This window comes from Symphalangus syndactylus, chromosome 6 (assembly GCF_028878055.3).
Source record: "Symphalangus syndactylus isolate Jambi chromosome 6, NHGRI_mSymSyn1-v2.1_pri, whole genome shotgun sequence".
NCBI classification, from domain to species: Eukaryota; Metazoa; Chordata; class Mammalia; order Primates; family Hylobatidae; genus Symphalangus; species Symphalangus syndactylus.
In genome coordinates, this window is record NC_072428.2 from 79,341,153 (window position 1) to 79,361,282 (window position 20,130).

The 20,130-nt window shown below is 36.2% G+C and overlaps 1 protein-coding gene across 4 annotated transcripts in view; it reads right to left on the minus strand.

The window, feature by feature from the left end:
* The window catches only part of SLC36A4 (solute carrier family 36 member 4), a 54,883-nt gene that overhangs the window by 16,025 nt on the left and 18,728 nt on the right, over positions 1–20,130 (minus strand). For all 4 annotated transcript variants that reach the window (XM_055283253.2, XM_055283255.2, XM_055283256.2 and 1 more), the window contains 3 exons: positions 8,782–9,009; positions 6,683–6,781; positions 3,482–3,651 (listed from right to left, as the gene is read on the minus strand). In XM_055283253.2, the coding sequence (XP_055139228.1) occupies positions 3,482–3,651; positions 6,683–6,781; positions 8,782–9,009 (497 nt within the window). The remainder of the gene's footprint in view (positions 1–3,481; positions 3,652–6,682; positions 6,782–8,781; positions 9,010–20,130) is intronic.

The following is a 20,130-nucleotide window of genomic DNA, read 5'->3' on the forward strand; positions in this document are numbered from 1 at the left end:
AATTGATTTATATTATAAAAACACATATGATTATATTGTTTAAGGATCTATGTATAAGTGATAAATGTTATCAAGAAAATGATTCTCAGAAGATAGAAAAGTGGTTACGTCTAATAGTTTTACCCTGGAAGGGGCAGACAAAGGATTCTAGACCACTGGGTTCTATTCTTGTCTTGTGCAGTGGTTATGTGGTTATTCATTTTAAAAATATTCATTATGCTGCAACTTTAAGCTTATGTTCTTGTCTCTCTTCGTTTTATATTCCATAATAAAAATGGGTTCATAAAAATAAAAAAAAAGAAGTCATCTTAATTGAGAACTATCTGCAATCCTTGCCAAGAGCCTCATCTCATTCTAGGCTAAAAAATAAGACAACTATGGTTATGTAGCATCACTAGATCAAATGCCTTGAACTCGTAAAACCTTTAAAATACATTCCTTACTTCAAAAGCTAAATGCAATATATGTACAGTATTACTCATAACTAATTTTCAAAGATGACAGTTCAGAAAGATTAAGGGTAATAATAACTTGGAGCTTCTCTAATCCATACTTGCTTCATCCTATGGCCTCTTTCTAATTCAATCTTTTCTTGCAGAAATAACCCTAATATACTCTGAGTCTTTGCCAATTTGTACCAAAAGCCCTTTATGGCTTTTCATAGCTAGTAGCCATCAGTTCTCTAGGATACTCTTATAACAGTCATTGGCTTTCATACTCCGCCAATAGAGTACATTGCACAATCTCTAACTTCCAAGGCCTCTCGTGTGAAGCACCGGAAAGAAGTGAAAGAGAGACTCATATGTAGTATATTAAGAAAGAAATCTTAGATATAATCCCGTGATTATTCTAGTCCAAACTTCTCACTTTACAGAATGCCCTGACTGTAAAAAGACAAGCAACTCTTCTCTTGTATCCCTCAGTTGTGACTATTATTTTAATTGTCCCACAACTGCAGAGTCCACACAGAAACAGACTATAGGCTGCATAAGGCATATCTCCACAGTGCAAAGGCATTAACCAACGCAAGTTCTCTAAAGGGAAATATGTGTCTTGACTGGCTTTCCTGTTTTTTCTATATTTTTGTTGTTTCTTAGGATACTTGTACTAGGGTTTCCTCTAATGAAAGGTGGTGTCTAGCTAGACTTCCTTGAATAGAAACTATGATTTAATGGTCCCTTTTAAATCAAGAGTCTCAACTAGTTCTATTCTAATTGGAAAGTCACAGCAATGAGGAATAAGGTCAGATGTATAAAGGGGCTGTGGGAAAAGGGAAGGATTAATTGGAGCTACTGCAGAGACAGTGTCATCCTCCAAGATTGAGTTGTGAATACCAAAAGCATTCCGTCTTATTCTCGCACACTATTTCTGCACCACATTCTTATGTGACTGGGAATACAAACCTTTCAATGTGAATGTGTGCACACTCCCACTTTGGAACCTTCCCCCTCTAAAATATTCCTTACATGCTTTTGTAAGTAAGACCAGGAAAGAATTCTGACATTATTTCTATGTACATTTTATATGTGACATTAAAAATAGTTGTCAATTTCTAAAATGATTTTTAAGACTTAATCAAAATATTATTATTGTTATTATTAATATTACTGAGACAAAATGTCTGTTTCCCAGGCTGGAGTGCAGTGGTACCATCACAGCTCACTGTATAATCAACCTCCCAGGCTCAAGTGATCCTCCCACATCAGCCTTCCAAATAGCTGCGATTACAGGCTCGTGCCACCATGCCTGGCTAATTTTTAAATTCTGTGTAGATTTGGAGTTTCACTATGTTATGCAGGCTAGTCTCAAACTTCTGGCCTCAAGCGATCCTCCCACCTTTTCCTCCCAAAGCGCTGGGATTCCAGACATAAGCCACCATACCTGGCTCAAAATATTCTTCTAAATGAGGACAAATTATCATTCTATTTTCCAAACATTGTATAGTATTTGAAAAGATGAACTTACTACCATATTTTTTAGCTTGATTCTCTTATACTAAGCTGTTGAAGCTTCTAGTTCATTAAGCTTCTAGTTTCATATTATAAAAAAGAAACCAAAAAAGCACATTTGAAGGCAACAAAATTATATAAGTAACTATCAAGAGTTAATAAAATAAATGCTAAATAACCATATATCTTATTTGTAATTATGACTCCACCTTGAAATATATTTATAACATTTGAAACATGTTTCCATTTTGAAATGCATTTATGTTAGCTAAAGTTAAATTGTAATAAAAAAATACAGACATACCACATCTGTGCCCCTTGCGCAATCTGGAAACTATCCTAGGTCCATTTGCTCTGTCATAAATGGCTTCCTACAAACATTTGTCCTAGCAACATTTTTGACTCCAATAAATGCCCAGGATTCAAATGACTATTAAATGACAGACAAATTCTCACCAGGAGGCCAGTCAGAAGATATAATTTCTGCTGTTGTTGCTTTTTCACTAATATAGTAAGACATTTAAGATTACACAGATTTTTTTTATCCAAGTAGCTAATGTAGTAGTGTGACAATAATTCAATCAGCAATTCCAAATTTATTCTTTGCATATGTGAAAACTAAGGAGTTACCTTCCATCTTGTAAATAAGGAAGTAAGTCTGCATGGTAATCACTGCCACTACCTTTGAAAATTTTCCAAAGACAAACCTCTGGAAAAAGGAAAAATCATATACATATGATGCTTCATTTAGCAGGATATGGTCCCAATATGAAAGAGAACATTAAGATGATGCACCATTCTGTTTTATTATTTATAATGTGTCCCAACTGTGTTCTGAAAGACTTGGAAAATATACACTATGAAGCTGACCAAATAGCAAGGACCATAAATGATATAATCTATTATTTTATTAGGAACCCTAAGTGTTTGGTTTTTTTGGCAATAAGGACAGGTATTAATATTTTTTATTAAAATGTGTCCATATTAAAATAATTCCTGTTCTACTCTTATACTTGACTTGGATTTGGAACAAACTCCAATTTTAAATATTTTTTTAAAAATCCCACAAGAACCCTAAGTTCATATTTGGTCTCCTCCTAAGATTATGAAAAAATTCCAGATTGCACAAATAAATAAATCACATTTTTTTTTTTGACATGGAGTTTTGCTCGTTACTCAGGCTGGATTGCAATGGCGCGATCTCAGCTCACTGCAACCTCCGCCTCCCAGGTTCAAGCGATTCTCCTGCCTCAGCCTCCTGAGTAGCTGGGATTATAGGCACCCGCCACCACACCTGGCTAATTTTTGTATTTTTAGTAGAGATGGGGTTTCACCATGTTGGCCAGGCTGGTCTCGAACTCCTGACCTCAGGTGATCCACCCACCTCTGCCTCCCAAAGTGATGGGATTCCAGGAAATCATAGTAAAAATTTTAAACGTTTAAACCATAAATCCAACAATACGCCTTTATCATCAAACAGTGGTACATTATAAAATATATAAACTAATATTGACAAATTCATATACACCTACCATATATCTTGGGGAAGATTTAAAGTTATGCTGCCTTTGATTTCATCACGGAAACACATATATCCTAAAGTAGCTAATGTTACATACAAAGTTGTAACAATCCCCATGCCAATATTCAATGCTTGAGGGAAACGCTTTGATTCTTTCATTTGGTTTTCCAGTGGAAGGACCTAAGAAAAGAATACAATACTTTTTTTTAAATGGAATACAAGTATTTAAAAATAACAGTGTCTCTTATACATTGGTTGTTTATAGCCTATATGCAAATTTTTTTCCTTTAAAACACATATAATTGTTGAAGTACACTTCCATTGCTATATATTTATACTACCTATTTTAAACTTCTTAAAAAGATTTAAACTCATCTCTTGGCAGGCAAACCTGTTAGTTTTTTTTTTAATAACCTTTTTATTTTGGGATAATTTTAGATTTACAGAAAAGTTACAAAGATAACACAGAGATCTCCCATATACCCCTGATGCAGTTTCTCCTACCATTAACTTTTTATATTACGATAGTACATTTGCGACAACTAAAAACCAATATTGGTACATCACTATTAACTAAACTGCAAATTTCATTTGGATTTCATTAGTTTTTCCATTAATATCCTTTTTCTGTCCCAGAGTTCCATCCAGGATACCCACAGTGCATTTTGTCACCATGCCTCCTGTCTGATTGTTTCTCAATCTTGTTGTTCATTATCTTGCCAGTTTTAAGGAGTACTGGTTTGGTACTTGACATAAAGCCCCTCCATTTAGGTTTTTCTGAGGTTTTTCTTATGACTGGACTGGTATTGTAGGTTTAGAGAAGGCTAACATGGAGGTGAAGTGCCTGTCTAATCACACGTTATTAACATGGTTTATCACTAGTGAAGTTAATTTTCATCACTTGGTTAAGGTAGTGTTTGCCAGGTTTCTCTATTATACAGTTACTTTTCTTCCCTCTCATCATACTCTGTTTATTGAAAGCCAAGTCCCTAAATCCAGCCCCTTCTCTGGGGAGTAGGAGGGGGATTAGTTATATCGCCTGGAGGGAGGAAGGTTTCTAGGATTCTCATGTATGTATGTATGTATGCATGCATGTATATTAGCATGACCTTATATTTTTTTAAATAATGAATTATAATCCAATATTCTGTTATTTGTTTTGTTACTCATAGTATTCCACCTTTGGCCATTGTAAATTCCATCAGGTTGGCGTCTGTGTCCCTTTGACATGCCTCTATTCTTTCATTTCTTGAACATATTCTTACCTTCTGACACCACAAGATGCTTTAGCCTCATCTTGCATTTCCTTGCTTCAGCCCTAAAATCAGCCATTTCACCAAAGAACTTTGATTCTCTTGTAGAATGGTATTTAGAAATGAAGATCTGGTATTTAGAAATCAAGATCTGGGTGTGTGCTTGTTGATACTGGGGTATCACTACTTGCAGCCCCTCTCAGGAGACAGAACTAGGAAGTATATGTATGTATACTAACCCATGTATACACACATATCTGTAACTGGTTTTACATCTACCCATCTGTATCTACTGTCAAATTCAGTAAAGCTAATAATTTTTATTTTATTGAAAAAGAACCTTTAAAAAAATAAGAAAAGGCTGACTGAAAAACCAAGTTTTTAAGGTAAATCTTCAGAGATTGTAACCATAAAATTAGGCCATACAGTGAAAGACTTAAGTAACAATAGTAGCAAGTATTTACTGGAGTGTTTATGATATGCCAGGTATGATTCTAAAAGCTTTGCATGCAGCATCTTATGCAATCCTCACAATAACTCTATGAGATGATAAATCTAGTATTTTTTCCACTTTTCATATAAGTCAGTCAGTTCCATATGGAAACATTAACTGTTAATAGCAGCAAGAGGGCAGAGAACAGTTTGAATGCTCTGGAGATAATCTGGAGCAGAAATATGGGCAGTGGCCAAGAATGGTGTCAGTGCAGCTAGAAAGGGAGAGAGAGAAAGAAATGAACATTTCCTGAGGACTTCCGTGTCACGCAGCATTATAGGTGTTTTATGTATAGTCTCCTTTATGGAATGAATTTGAGAAATATAAAAGAAAAGTCAACATGCCTTAATTATTGATTGAAATAGGGAACCAAGGACAAAGTAAAAGGAATCATTCCAGTGTTTCAAGCTTAAGCAACTTAAGATAAAACTGAAAGAAAAAGGAAAATGAGAAAGTAAAGCTGGTTTTGGATGAGAAAATATGTGTCAGACTTTGGAATTGGTGAATTTGAGATTCAGCGGAAATGTCAATAGTTAACTAGTGCTCATCAGTTAAAGACAAACATGAAAATCTGTAGTTACGTTTGCAACAGCAATAATTTGTAGCTGTGAAAATTTGTAAGAATTTGGGAGAATTATCTAAAGGAGAATTCACAGAGAGCAGAAACCCAAGTAAAATGGTATCAAATTTTATTTTAGATCTATTTTGTCTGGGGTTAACATAAGTAGATGTTTACAAATGGTTTTGCTCCCACACCATATCATCAAACTATGAAACATAAACTATGGAGCAAAGTAGACAGCAAGATTCTATTTTCCCCAAGTCTACAAATGTTAGGGTTTAAATAAACTGGGAGCTACCTGAATGGAAATATTTAATATCTTAGAATCCTCAGAATCTTTGGAGTCTCTCTTGGTATTAGCTTTATAACATTGTTTCTCAAAACAAACATTATATTCATAAAACTATAGGTAGAATTTATATCCAACTCTTTTTATATAGAAGTGATTCTGCAACTATTCCAATTCCCTTCAAATAATCTCATCAATAAAATACGCTTCAGATGTGCCTGAGTATGTGGGATATAGATTTTTTTTAAATTGGCCTTGAGTTAATAATTTTTGAAGCCAGGTGACGTTTACATAGGAATTCATTATACTACTCTCTAAATTTTGTATAGGTTTGAAATTTTCCATAATGAAATGTTAAAAATGATCTGGCTAATTTCTTCATTTTATAGATAAAGAAAAACAGAAGTAGAGAGCCTAAGTGGTATGTCTAACATTAAGTTCTTTGTTAGTGGAAGGACTAAACTATAATTCTAATCTATCACACCAAATTGAAAATCATGTAAAGAAAATTGAAATAAAAAAGAAAAATATGCAATTTTAAATACAGGTAGGCTATATAAATCATTGTGTTGAATTAAGATTTTAAAAAATAATAATAAAGACCAAATTCTTACCACTCCTATGCCTTCAAAAGCAAATACAGCAGTACCAAAAAAGAGTGGGTATTTCTTCCAACCAGCCACTATTGGAAGGTTGTGGGGATCTGGCATGTTCTAAAGAAAGGAAGAAAAAAAAAGACCAGTTACATCTTTACTTATTCCAAATAATTTAAAAATGAAAGAAAAATCATATAATTTTGAGCTTCACAACAGCAAATGTGTTATAAAATTGAATAATTCTTTCAATAAACACTTAAAGCATCCTATGTTAAATATAGCCAAGCTGTTAGGATTTTACTGCCAAAAGCAATTGTTTCCCTCATGCCCATACATTCCATCTGAGCAAAATGCTCCTGATTACCTGCTTCCACCTGCAAGTCCCGGGCTGTGAACACTAGGTATGGCTCCTGCCACAACAGGAAATACATAAGCACACTCAAGGCCTAAGCTGAGAGCCATATAGTCAAGTTATCAACCACTGCTGCTGGTGCCCAGCAGAAATTCATTCTCCACTCTATTTTCATTGCTCTTTCAGTTCTCTAAGAGACCTGGTTCCTGACACTGGCTTTCTACCTTATAGCTCTGCTGCTGCCCGAAATAGGTTTCCTTCTTGTTTCAGTGCTTACTCTTTGATTTGATGGTTGTCATTACCCTTATTATTTGAATATCTATGTCCTGACTCTGGCTTTGATTGCTTGGTCCTGACTCACAGGCTTATTCCAAATCTCACCATCTGGACAAAGTGCACATTGGCTCTAAATGGCCACTTCATCCAGATACCCCAAGTCTGGTCCCTACTCTCCTCACCATCTTACATTCTCTGCTTTGCCTGATTGGAGGCAGAATTCAAGGCCAAGTAAAAAGGGTGAACAAAGCAACTGAAGTGTGAAAGCTCTAGGATAATTTGGGGAATAGAGAGGTCTAGAACATCTGAAGCATAGATAGAATTGTGTGATATACTGGTGATACATGACTAAAACCATATACTGGGTTTAGAATGAAAGGGTATTAAAACGTTTGGCTCATTCAATACTAAACTATTATTTAAGGCAAGCAGGATGCTATTTCACTTCTCCAAACAGCAGCTCATGCTGTTCCTTCTATTTTGGGAACCTCCTTTTCTGCTTAATTGACTCTTACAAGTTTAGCTGAGGCGTCATGAACTCCGGAAAGCCTATATGAACTTCCTGTCTGTTTCCTCCCACTCAGTGCTATAAGAGAAACTACAGCTTTTGAAATTCAAAGAGGAGGGAAATGAAACACAGATCCATAATAAGAATTTATAATTGCTAATGAAGATTTTACAACAATTACCTTGGAAATAATATATAAGATTAATTAGATCAAGAGTGACTAGAACAGGGATTCTCAACCTTTTTTGGGTCTTTGGCACCTTTGCAAGATGAAAGCTATACAACTGCTCAACAGCAAAACACATAGATACATACAGAATACTAAATCTTGCAAACTATTTTAAGGGATTTGAAGAATCCCTGAATCCCATCAATAGAATATTTTAAGGAAACTGGGTTAAGAATCCCCAGACTATGGACAATGAAATCAGTTGATGTTATTGCATATACTTCAGATAAAGGGATTACAGACTAGTGTAGTGGCAGTGGATTGAAGCAGTGGCAGTAAACAAAAGTTCAGAAGTGAAAGGAAATTATAGAATTGCATATATATATATATATATATATATATATACACACACACAAACACATAATATGCATCTCTTGTGATTGGTTCAAATTTTAAAGAATAATATATTTAATGAGTACCTGGTTTCATGTTTGGCACTGTACTAAGAACACAATCATAAATCTCATAACTCTAATAGGGTAGGTATTACTATCTTCTGAAGCGCTGTCACAAAGCCAGAAGCGTATTTACCAAGATTCAAGATCTGACCACAAAGTCTGTTTAATCTCTATGTCATATACTTTTCTAACTCAGCAGCATCCCCCTAAAAGAAACCAACATTTACTGATTGTACACTGTGTGCCACATATGAAGTAGGGGTCTTTACATATCATTACTTCTACCTCCACAGTAAACAAAATTTGACTTATATAAGAAAGATAAGAACTTAGTTAAAAACTTTTTATACTTACCCTGACAACATACTGGTAAATTATCACAAGACTGACAGCCATGGAAACGTTGGCAAGGAATGAAAGTACAAATAGATTCTTTAGTTCACGAATGAAGACCAAAAGAATTATAAATGGAAGAAAGCAAAGCATATATATCCTTAGGTCAACACTTCTTCTCTCACATGGATTTGATGAATTGGTACTATTCGAAATAAACACTTTACTCTCCAGGAATCCTTCATGAACCTATATAGGATAACCAGGAGAATAAAGAAGGGGGAAAAACTTCCATCAACTTACAATCATAAAACACACGTACAAAGAAATTATAACCTATACACTCTACAATAAATTCCTATGATATATTTTAAAATATTTACATTTACATTTTTTCAAGATACTCTGGTTTCCTAGAAACACATGTATCAAATGTAACAATAACTGACGTAAGATAATCTTGAAAGGTAATTTCTTTTATCATACTGTAAATATAAAGTTCATTAGAAAATTATAATGATAGATTTGCTAATGTATTCTGAAACTTTGTGACTATCATGCTCACAATACCTCCAAAGGCTCAAATATCTCTTTTTGAGATCATCAAATTTGGGACCATGCTTGCCTAGGATGGCCACTGAGTATTCTCCTCTAGCTTATTTTCTTCAGATAGGAAACAAGCTCCAATTATCTCTTAGAAATATAGTCAGAGCAAAATTTTAAAATTATAGCCTAACCTTAAAACTCTCCTAAAGCAATTATTTATAAATTTTCGTCACTATCAATAAATATTTATTAAAAATCCACTACATTCATGCATGGCCATATGGTAGACAGTACATAAATTTTTGCTAGAGCAAAAACCTTCACAAGATAAATCAACATTATATTAAAACTTATTCAGCCATTCCTATAACCCAATTTTCAGATTTCAAAACAAATATAATTTACAGGCTCCATATATTAAAAACTATCACTGATCCAATTAATCACATAACACTACTTACTAAAATAGAAATGAAATTACAGAGGACTTTAGAAACAGTCTTAAAAATTTATAGCAGAGGCAGATAATACTATAACTAGAATACCAATGAAAACTTATTTGCCCCAAAACAGTGTACCCTCCTTCGAACACATCAATATTGTTGAGTCTCTGGATACACACACTCTAAAAATTCTTAAGACCTTATAATAATAATAGCTAGTGTTTTTTGAGTAATTTCTTTGTATCAGTACTGAACTACATGCTTTATATACAAGATCTCACTTAATCCTCAAAATGACTCTCTAAAGTAGGTGGTAATATTAATCCCAATTTATAGTTGAGGAAACTGAGGCTTAGAGAAATATTTTTTTTAAACCTTGCACAATATCAAGCCAGTAAGTGGTGGTTCTAGGATTCAAACCCAAGCCTGTGACTCTAGAATTAGCCTGACCAAAATACTGCAACCCAGAAAGGAGGGCCCTGCCCAAGCGGCCACCTGGCCTCCACTCTTACATATCTCTCTCTAAATGTAGTAATTAAGAGGCCAACAAATCAAAAGATTAAAACACATTTCTGATATAACAATTTAAGTGTTTCTTCTACTTTAATTTTACATGTATAATCTACCATAAGCAATGTTTAGTGTCAGTATAAATGTACACATCATCTTAGACTTTAGAGAATATATCTATTAGATTTTTGCCCTATACAGGCAATTTATAACTCATACTGGACTAACAGACTCTCAAGTTACACCATGCACCATTTAAGAAATGCACAGCTCATGACTATCTTGTAACTGACCATCAAAACTTTACATTTTATTTTCTATAATTTGAAATAAAAACAAAATTGGGGATTTACATTCCTTGGTTTTTACAAACATATTTGATTGTTGATTTAACGTTCTAGTAACTAAATTACTTAGAGCCAAATACTTCTTATGAAAGCAGTATCTCCAATAATTAGATTAGATAATGATCAAAGTAAAGCTGTAACAAGGATAGCTGGCAAGAGAAAAGCAGTAATATAACCAATATTTTAAAGGGCTGTTTTAATTATTATTAGTTGCTTGGGAATTTAAAATTAATTCTATCACAAATATCGTATTTTAATACTTTTGGCAGAAAAGTGGTTATAAAAATTCTGAGGATTAAAAAATAAAATAAAATAAAAATGTAGATACATACCTAGAGCAAGATTCAGGTAAACATTTGAGTCCTTTGGTGCCCTCTAGAGACAGAGATTGGCTATCTAATAGGACTTCCTATGATCTCACATGTTTACCAAAATGTAAAACACTGAAATAAACATTATAAAATAAAATTACTAAATTCAGTTGTTTCCATTTGAGCTCAAATTTACTAAAATCTACCACTTATTAACTTTTCAATGATTCTGTAATTTAATAATTAAAATTCCAAAGGCAGATTATGTTCGTCAGTAAAGCCAAATGAAGAATTAAAGTTATAGTACCCTATATTTATATGTTTTACATTTTACAAAGGCTTTCATAAACGTTTTGTCAGCTGAGCCTCACAATAAGTTTATGAGAAACAAGGGGATATTTTGTTACTATCCCCATTTTACAAATAAGGAAACTGATGCTAGACCAGGGATAAGGGGGGTTTGCCCAATATATGAGTTAAAACTGAGAAAGCAGAGATTTAAACTCCTATCTTCTGATTCTACAATCAATGATCTTTGATATTGCTACATTTTTTATTTGTAATACTGTATTCCTTCCCATTTTCCATGCCTACATACCACTATTTTATTTCTAGAGCATCTTAGAGTAAAAACAGAGAGGAACAACTGTAACCACCATGGACTAGACTCATCAGAAGCACTAGGGTTCTTTATTCCGTACTGATTGTACATAAAGACTTAATGGGACCAAGAATAGTCATGTGGCAGTTACATAGCAGGTTTCTACATTTGTGTGGCAACTAAACCCTTAATTTTGGGGGTTAATAAAATATATTTCAATTTCATGTAGACTAAGGGGAGGGTAACAATCCTATGGTTTTTAACTATAACAGTAAGTAGCAATTGGTAAGGTTTAATCAATTGGCATGTCTACTATTGTATAATGCTATCAAATGTAAAAGAACCCCTCCGTAGAGAGTGAAAATCTCTGATCTCATGCTGCTTCAGTGACCATCTCAACTACTTTATCAAGCCTGACTGCCTTTTTTTTTCCATGTTACTCTTTATGGTTCAAAAGGACTTTTACCTTTCTATCTACAGCAGGCATTCTCCTTAACTCCAGAGAATCACTTTTTCTACCTGATCTTCTTAGGACATGTGCAAAGTTAAACTTTTCCATTCAACCTGAGAAGCATCTGATAATATTTCATAGGAGAAAGTCACCAATTCTAAGCTTATAAGCATTTATTTTATCCACCTTATCTATTCTTTATGTCATACAAACACACTCACAACTAAAATCCGACAAGACAATGTCCCGTGGGGTGATGAACAATTAACATATTGGATGTGACAGAGATCTAGGTTTCAACCTAATTCCGTATGACTTACAGCACACTACTCATGTTTTGTAAGACTGCTTTCTCATTCATAAAATGAGCATAGTACGTACTTTACAGAGTAGTTACAAAGATTAAATAATGTATATCATGGTTTGAAAATATAAAATTATAAGGCACTATTCACATTATTCTTAAATTCAAATAGAGCTTGTAACTCCTTGAGAAGATAGCTATTCAAAAAGATACAGTACTACCATGTTGCACAACCCTAGAAAGGCATAATTTCCATCATATTATATATAAATAACCGGTAAGATGGTATGTCTTATCAGTTCTTGTTAATAAAAAGCCTCTTAATGGAGTTAGGAGTCCTAGGAATATGCAATTTGTAGAATATTTGTAAAATCAAAAGGATGTCGTCTATAACAAGTAATGCTAATGGAAGGACTGATGCTTTATTTTGATAAACAGAAGAATATAAACAGGACTCTAATTAACTCTAATTACTGTTACTCTTTTCTATGTCCTCTACATCTCCCTTGGCTACTTGCTCTCGCTAAGACCTTTCACTCTATTCTGTAGTCACAATACATATGAGGGAACACCTATGTCTGATGGTTTAGATTACAGATTTTTCTGCCAGAAAATGTGTATAAGAACTTAATTATTTGCAAATATCTAGTAAAAGTTAGAAGAAATAGTTTAAAAGTAGGATATTTTGAAAAAAATAATAAAATGAGGGTAGAAAGAAAAACTACAGAATTTATTGGGACTCTCAGATGCAGACAGCATCTAAGAGTACCCTCCTGGCTAAAACTGTCAGCAGTTACAACACTAATCTCTTGACACCATTCCCTTTTTTAAAAACATTTTATTATTTAATTTTTCCATAAATTATTGGGGTACAGGTGGTATTTAGTTACATAAGTTCTTTAGTGGTGATTTGTGAGATCCTGGTGCACCCATCAACGAAGCAGTATACACCCACTGTACCATATTTGTTGTCTTTTATCCCTTGTCCCCTCCCACTCTTCCGCCCAAGTCCCCAAAGTCCACTGTATCATTCTTATGCCTTTGTGTCCTCATAGCTTAGCTCCCGTAGCTCCCACGTATCAGTGAGAACATACAATGTTTGGTTTTCCATTCCTGAGTTACTTTACTTAGAATAACAGTCTCCAATCTCATCGAGGTCATTGCAAATGCTGTTAATTCATTCGTTTTTATGGCTGAGTAGTACCCTATCATATATACATCATATGTCATATATATCATGTGTATCATATATCATATATATGTGTATCTTACATGATATATATATATATGATACACATGATATATATATATCAGTTTCTTCACTCGTTGATTGATGGGCATTTGAGCTGCTTCCACAATTTTGCAATTGTGAATTGCACTGCTATAAACATGTGTGTGCAAGTATCTTTTTTGAATAATGACTTCTTTTCCTCTGGGTAGATACCCAGTAGTGGGAATACTGGATCAAATGGTAGTTCTACTTTTAGCTCTTTAAGGAATCTCCACACTGTTTTCCATAGCGACTGTACTAGTTTACATTCCCACCAACAGTGTAGAAGTGTTTGCTGATCACTGCATCCACACAAACATCTACTGTTTTTTGATTTTTTGATTATGGCCATTCTTGCAGGAGTAAGGTGGTATCACATTGTGGTTTTGATTTGCATTTCCCTGATCATTAGTGATGTTGAACATTTCTTCATGTTTGTTGGCCATTTGTATATCTTCTTTTGAGAATTGTCTATTCATGTCCTTAGCCCAGTTTTTGATAGGGCTGTTTGTTTTTTTCTTCCTGATTTGTTTGCGTTCGTTGTAGATTCTGGATATTAGTCCTTTGTCAGATGTATAGATTGTGAAAATTCTCTCCCACTCTGTGGGTTGTCTCTTTACTGACTGTTCCTTTTGCTGTGCAAAAGCTCTTTCATTTAATTAGGTCCCAGCTATTTATCTCTGTTTTTATTGCATTTGCTTTTGTGTTCTTGGTCATGAAATCCTTGCCTAAGCCAATGTTTAGAAGGGTTTTTCCAATGTTATCTTCTAGAATTTTTACAGTTTCCGGTCTTAAGTCCTTAATCCATCTTGAGTTGATTTTTGTATAAGGCAACAGATGAGGATCCAGTTTCATTCGCCTACATGTGGCTAACCAATTATCCCAGCACCATTTGTTGAAAAGGGTGTCCTTTCCCCACTTCTTGTTTTTGTTTGCTTTGTTGAAGATCAGTTGGCTGTGAGTATTTGGCTTTATTTCAGGGTTCTCTATTCTGTTCCATTGGTCTCTATGCCTATTTTTATACCAGTACCACACTCTTTTGGTGACTATGGCTTTATAGTATAGTTTGAAATCAGGTAGTGTGATGCCTCCAGATTTGTTATTTTTGCTTAGTCTTGCTTTGGCTATGCAGGCTCTTTTTTAGTTCCATATGAATTTTAGAATTGTTTTTTCTAACTCTGTGAAGAATGATGGTGGTATTTTGATGGGGATTGAGCTGAATTTGTAGACTGCTTTTGGCAGTATGGTCATTTTCACAATATTGATTCTACCCATCCATATATATGGGATGGGCTTCCATTTGTTTTTGTTTTCTATGATTTATTTCAGCAGTGTTTTATAGTTCTCCTTGTAGAGGTCTTTCGACTCTTTGGTTAGGTATATTCCTAAGTAGTTTTTCTTTTTTGCTTAAATTACAATTTTTATTGTAAATTATTTTATTGATCCTCATAGGTTAGCTCAGACTGAGGGGGAGAGGTTGGAACAACAAATACCTGGAGAGTGATAACTGTGTCAGGTGCTATCCTGTGTGTTTGCAGGTTTTTTGTTTTGCTTCGTTGTTTTTTTTTTTTTATTATACTTTAAGTTCTGGGGTACATGTGCAAAACGTGCAGGTTTGTTACATACGTATACATGTGCATGTGCCATGTTGGAGTGCTGCACCCATTAACTCGTCATTTACACTAAATATGTCTCCTAATGCTATCCCTGCCCCCTCCTCCCACCCCACGACAGGCCCCAGTGTGTGATGTTCCCCACCCTGTGTCCAAGTGTTCTCACTGTTCAATTCCCACCTATGAGTGAGAACATGCGGTGTTTGGTTTTCTGTCCTTGCAATAGTTTGCTCAGAATGATGGTTTCCAGCTTCATCCCTGTCCCTATGAAGGACGTGAACTCATCCTTTTTTATGGCTGCATAGTATTCCATGGTGTATAAGTGCCACATTTTCTTAATCCAGTCTATTATTGATGGACATTAGGGTGGGTTCCAAGTCTTTGCTATTGTGAATAGTGCCGCAATAAACATACATGTGCACATGTCTTTATAGCAGCATGATTTATAATCCTTTGGGTATATACCCAGTAATGGGATGGCTGGGTCAAATGGTATTTCTAGTTCTAGATCCTTGAGGAATCGCCACATTGTCTTCCACAATGGTTGAACTAGTTTACAGTCCCACCAACAGTGTAAAAGTGTTCCTATTTCTCCACATCCTCTCTAGCACCTGTTGTTTCCTGACTTTAATGATCGCCATTCTAACTGGTGTGAGACGGCATCTCACTGTGGTTTTGATTTGCATTTCTCTGATGGCCAGTGATGATGAGCATTATTTCATGTGTCTGTTGGCTGCATAAATGTCTTCTTTTGAGAAATGTCTGTTCATATCCTTCACCTACTTTCTGATGGGGTTAATTTTTTTCTTGTAAATTTGTTTAAGTTCTTTGTAGATTATGGATATTAGTTAGCCCTTTGTCAGATGGGTAGATTATAAAAACTTTCTCCCATTCTGTAGGTTGCCTGTTCACTCTGATGGTAGTTTCTTTTGCTGTGCAGAAGCTCTTTAGTTTATTTAGATCCCATTTGTCAATTTTGGCTTTTGTTGCCATTGCTTTTGGTGTTTTAGTTGTGAAGTCCTTGCCCATGCCTATAGCCTGAACAGTATTGCCTAGGTTTTCTTCTAGGGTTTTTATGGTCTTAGGTCTAGCATTTAAGTCTTTAATCCATCTTGAATTAATTTTTGTATAAGGTGTAAGGAAGGGATCCAGTTTCAGCTTTCTACATATGGCTAGCCAGTTTTCCCAGCACCATTTATTAAATAGGGAAGCCTTTCCCCATTTCTTGTTTTTGTCAGGTTTGTCAGAGATGAGATGGTTGTAGATGTGTGGTATTATTTCTGAGGGCTCTGTTCTGTTCCATTGGTCTATATCTCTGTTTTGGTACCAGTAGCATGCTGTTTTGGTTACTGCAGCCTTGTAGTATAATTTGAAGTCAGGTAGTGTGATGCCTCCACCTTTGTTCTTTTGGCTTAGGATTGTCTTGGCAATGTGGGCTCTTTTTTGGTTCCATATGAACTTTAAAGTAGTCTTTTCCAATTCTGTGAAGGAAGTCATCGGTAGCTTGATGGGGATGGCATTGAATCTATAAATTACCTTGGGCAGTATGGCCATTTTCATGATACTGATTCTTCCTATCCATGAGCATGGAATGTTCTTCCATTTGTTTGTGTCCTCTTTTATTTTGTTGAGCAGTGGTTTGTAGTTCTCCTTGAAGAGGTCCTTCACATCCCTTGTAAGTTGGATTCCTAGGTATTTTATTCTCTTTGAAGCAATTGTGAATGGGAGTTCACTCATGATTTGGCTCTCTGTTTGTCTGTTATTGGTGTATAGGAATGCTTGTGATTTTTGCACATTGATTTTGTATCCTGAGATTTGCTGAAGTTGCTTATCAGCTTATGGAGATTTTGGGCTGAGACGATGGGGTTTTCTAAATATACAATCATATCTGCAAACAGGGACAATTTGACTTCATCTTTTCCTAACTGAATATCCTTTATTTCTTTCTCCTGCCTGATTGCCCTGGCCAGAACTTCCAACACTATGTTGAATAGGAGTGGTGAGAGAGGGCATCCCTGTCTTGTGCCAGTTTTCAAAGGGAATGCTCCCAGTTTTTGCCCATTCAGCATGACATTGGCTGTGGGTTTGTCATAAATAGCTCTTACTATTTTGAGATACATCTCAGAGGTACAAAGAGGAGCTGCTACTACTCCTTCTGAACTCATTGTGGTTTTGATTTGCATTTCTCTGGTGGCCTGGTGGTGACACAATCTCTCAGCATTTGCTTGTCTGTAAAGGATTTTATTTCTCCTTTACTTATGAAGCTTAGTTTGGCTGGATATGAAATTCTGGGTTGAAAATTCTTTTCTTTAAGAATGTTGAATATTGGCCCCCACTCTCTTCTGGCTTGTAGAGTTTCTGCCAAGAGATCCACTGTTAGTCTGATGGGCTTCCATTTGTGGGTAACCCGACCTTTCTCTCTGGCTGCCCTTAATATGTTTTCCTTCATTTCAACTTTGGTGAATCTGAAAATTATGTGTCTTGGAGTTGCTCTTCTCAAGGTGTATCTTTGTGGCATTCTCTGTATTTCCTGAATTTGAATGTTGGCCTGCCTTGGTAGGATGGGGAAGTTCTCCTGGATAATATCCTGAAGAGTGTTTTCCAACTTGGTTCCATTCTCCCCATCACTTTCAAGTACACCAATCAGACGTAGATTTGGTCTTTTCACATAGTCCCATATTTCTTGGAGGCTTTGTTCATTTCTTTTTACTCTTTTTTCTCTAAACTTCTCTTCTCACTTCATTTCATTCATTTGATCTTCAATCACTGATACCCTTTCTTCCACCTGATCGAATCAGCTACTGAAGCTTGTGCATGCATCACATAGTTCCCGTGCCATGGTTTTCAGCTCCATCAGGTCATTTAAGGTCTTCTCTTCACTATTTATTCTAGTTAGCCATTCGTCTAATCTTTTTTCAAGGTTTTTAGCTTCTCTGCGATGGGTTCAAACATCCTGCTTTAGCTTGGAGAAGTTTGTTATTACTGATCATCTGAAGCCTTCTTCTCTCAACTCGTCATTCTCTGTCCAGCTTTGCTCCATTGCTGGCGAGGAGCTGCGTTCCTTTGGTCTTTGATGATGGTAACATACAGATGGGGTTTTGGTGTGGATGTCCTTTCTGTTTGTTAGTTTTTCTTCTGACAGTCAGGACCCTCAGCTGCAGGTCTGTTGGAGTTTGTTGGAGGTCCACTCCAGATGCTGTTTGCCTGGGTATCACCAGCAGAGGATGCAGAACAGCTAATACTGCAGAACGGCAAATGTTGCTGCCTGATCCTTCCTCTGGAAACTTCGTCTCAGAAGGGCACCCAGCTGTATGAGGTGTCAGTTGACCCCTACTGGGAGGCATCTCCCAGTTAGGCTACTCGGGGGTCAGGGACCCACTTGTTGAGGCAGTCTGTCAGTTCTCAGATCTCAAACTCCACACTCAGAGAACCACTACTCTCTTCAAAGCTGTCAGACAAGGACGTTTAAGTCTGCAGAAGTTTCTTCTTCTTTCTGCCCTGCCCCCAGAGGTGGAGTCTACAGAGGCAGGCAGGCTTCCTTGAGTTGTGGTGGGCTCCACCCAGTTTGAGCTTCCCAACCGCTTTGTTTACCTACTCAAGCTTCAGCAATGGTGGACGCTCCTCCCCCAGCCCCACTGCCACCTTGCAGTTCGATCTTAGACTGCTGTGCTAGCAGTGAGTGAGGCTTTGTTGGCGTGGGACCCTCCGAGCCAGGTGCAGGATATAATCTCCTGGTGTGCCATTTGCTAAGACCATTGGAAAAGCACAGTATTTTCCAATGGAAAATTGGGAGTGTCCCAATTTTCCAGGTACCATCTATCACAGCTTCCCTTGGCTAGGAAAGGGAATTCCCCAACCTCTTGTGCTTCCCTGGTGAGATGATGCCCTGCCCTGCTTCGGCTCACACTCCATGGGCTGTACCCACTGTCGACAAGCCCCAGTGAGATGAACCCAGTACCTCAGTTGGAAATGCAAAAATCACCTGTCTTCTGCATCGCTCATGCTGGGAGCCGTAGACTGGAGCTGTTCCTATTCAGCCATCTTGGAACCGGTGAGTAGTTTAATTTTTTTTGCAGCTTTTGTAAAAGGAAAAGGGGTTGAGTTCTTGATTCGATTCTCCACCTCTTCACTGATGGTGTATAATAGCTACTCGTTTGTGTACATTAATCTTGTATCCGGAAACTTTGCTGAATTATTTTATCAGTCACAGGACATACCGTAATGTAATAAAAGCCATCTATGACAAACCCACAGCCAACATAATACTGAATGGGGAAAAGTTTAAAGCATTCCCTCTGAGAAATGGAGCAAGATAAGGATGCCCACTCTCACCACTCCTCTTCAACGTAGTACTGGAAGTCCTAGCCAGAGCAATCAGACAAGAGAAAGAAATAAAGGGCATCCAAATTGGTAAAGAGAAGTCAAACTGTCCCTGTTTGTTGATGATATGATTGTTTACCTTGAAAACCCTAAGGATACCATTCCTCTTACAGACATAGGAAAATGGCTGTGAAAGTGAGAAACCAAGCTAAAACAATCATGTAGGGGCTGAAAGAGAAGAGTTCACAGAGAAAATGGGAAAAACGGGTGTTTGCACAGGATGGGAGCAAGGAAAGTGGCAGAGACCATCAATGCAGAAATCACACAAAAGGATTAAACCCTTTCAGTCTAGAAAGTTTTACTGACACTTGTGCAATCAACCAGGTACAGTACTAGGTCTGAGAAATAAAGACATGAAAAAGGTATAATCTCTCCCAGTCCAGTGAGTTCATTTTCCTTCAGAGCCAATAACCATACTGGGTACTGATAAGCCAGGCACTCTTAGATGCTAGTTTACAGTGATGAACACAAGGGATATGGGAGTCCCTTCCTTCATGAGGCTTGCTGTCTAGTGGTGAAAAATAACTTGTAAATTAACTTCAGTACAGAATGATCAAGGCTATTTTAAAAAGTTATACAGAAGCCAGGAGAAAA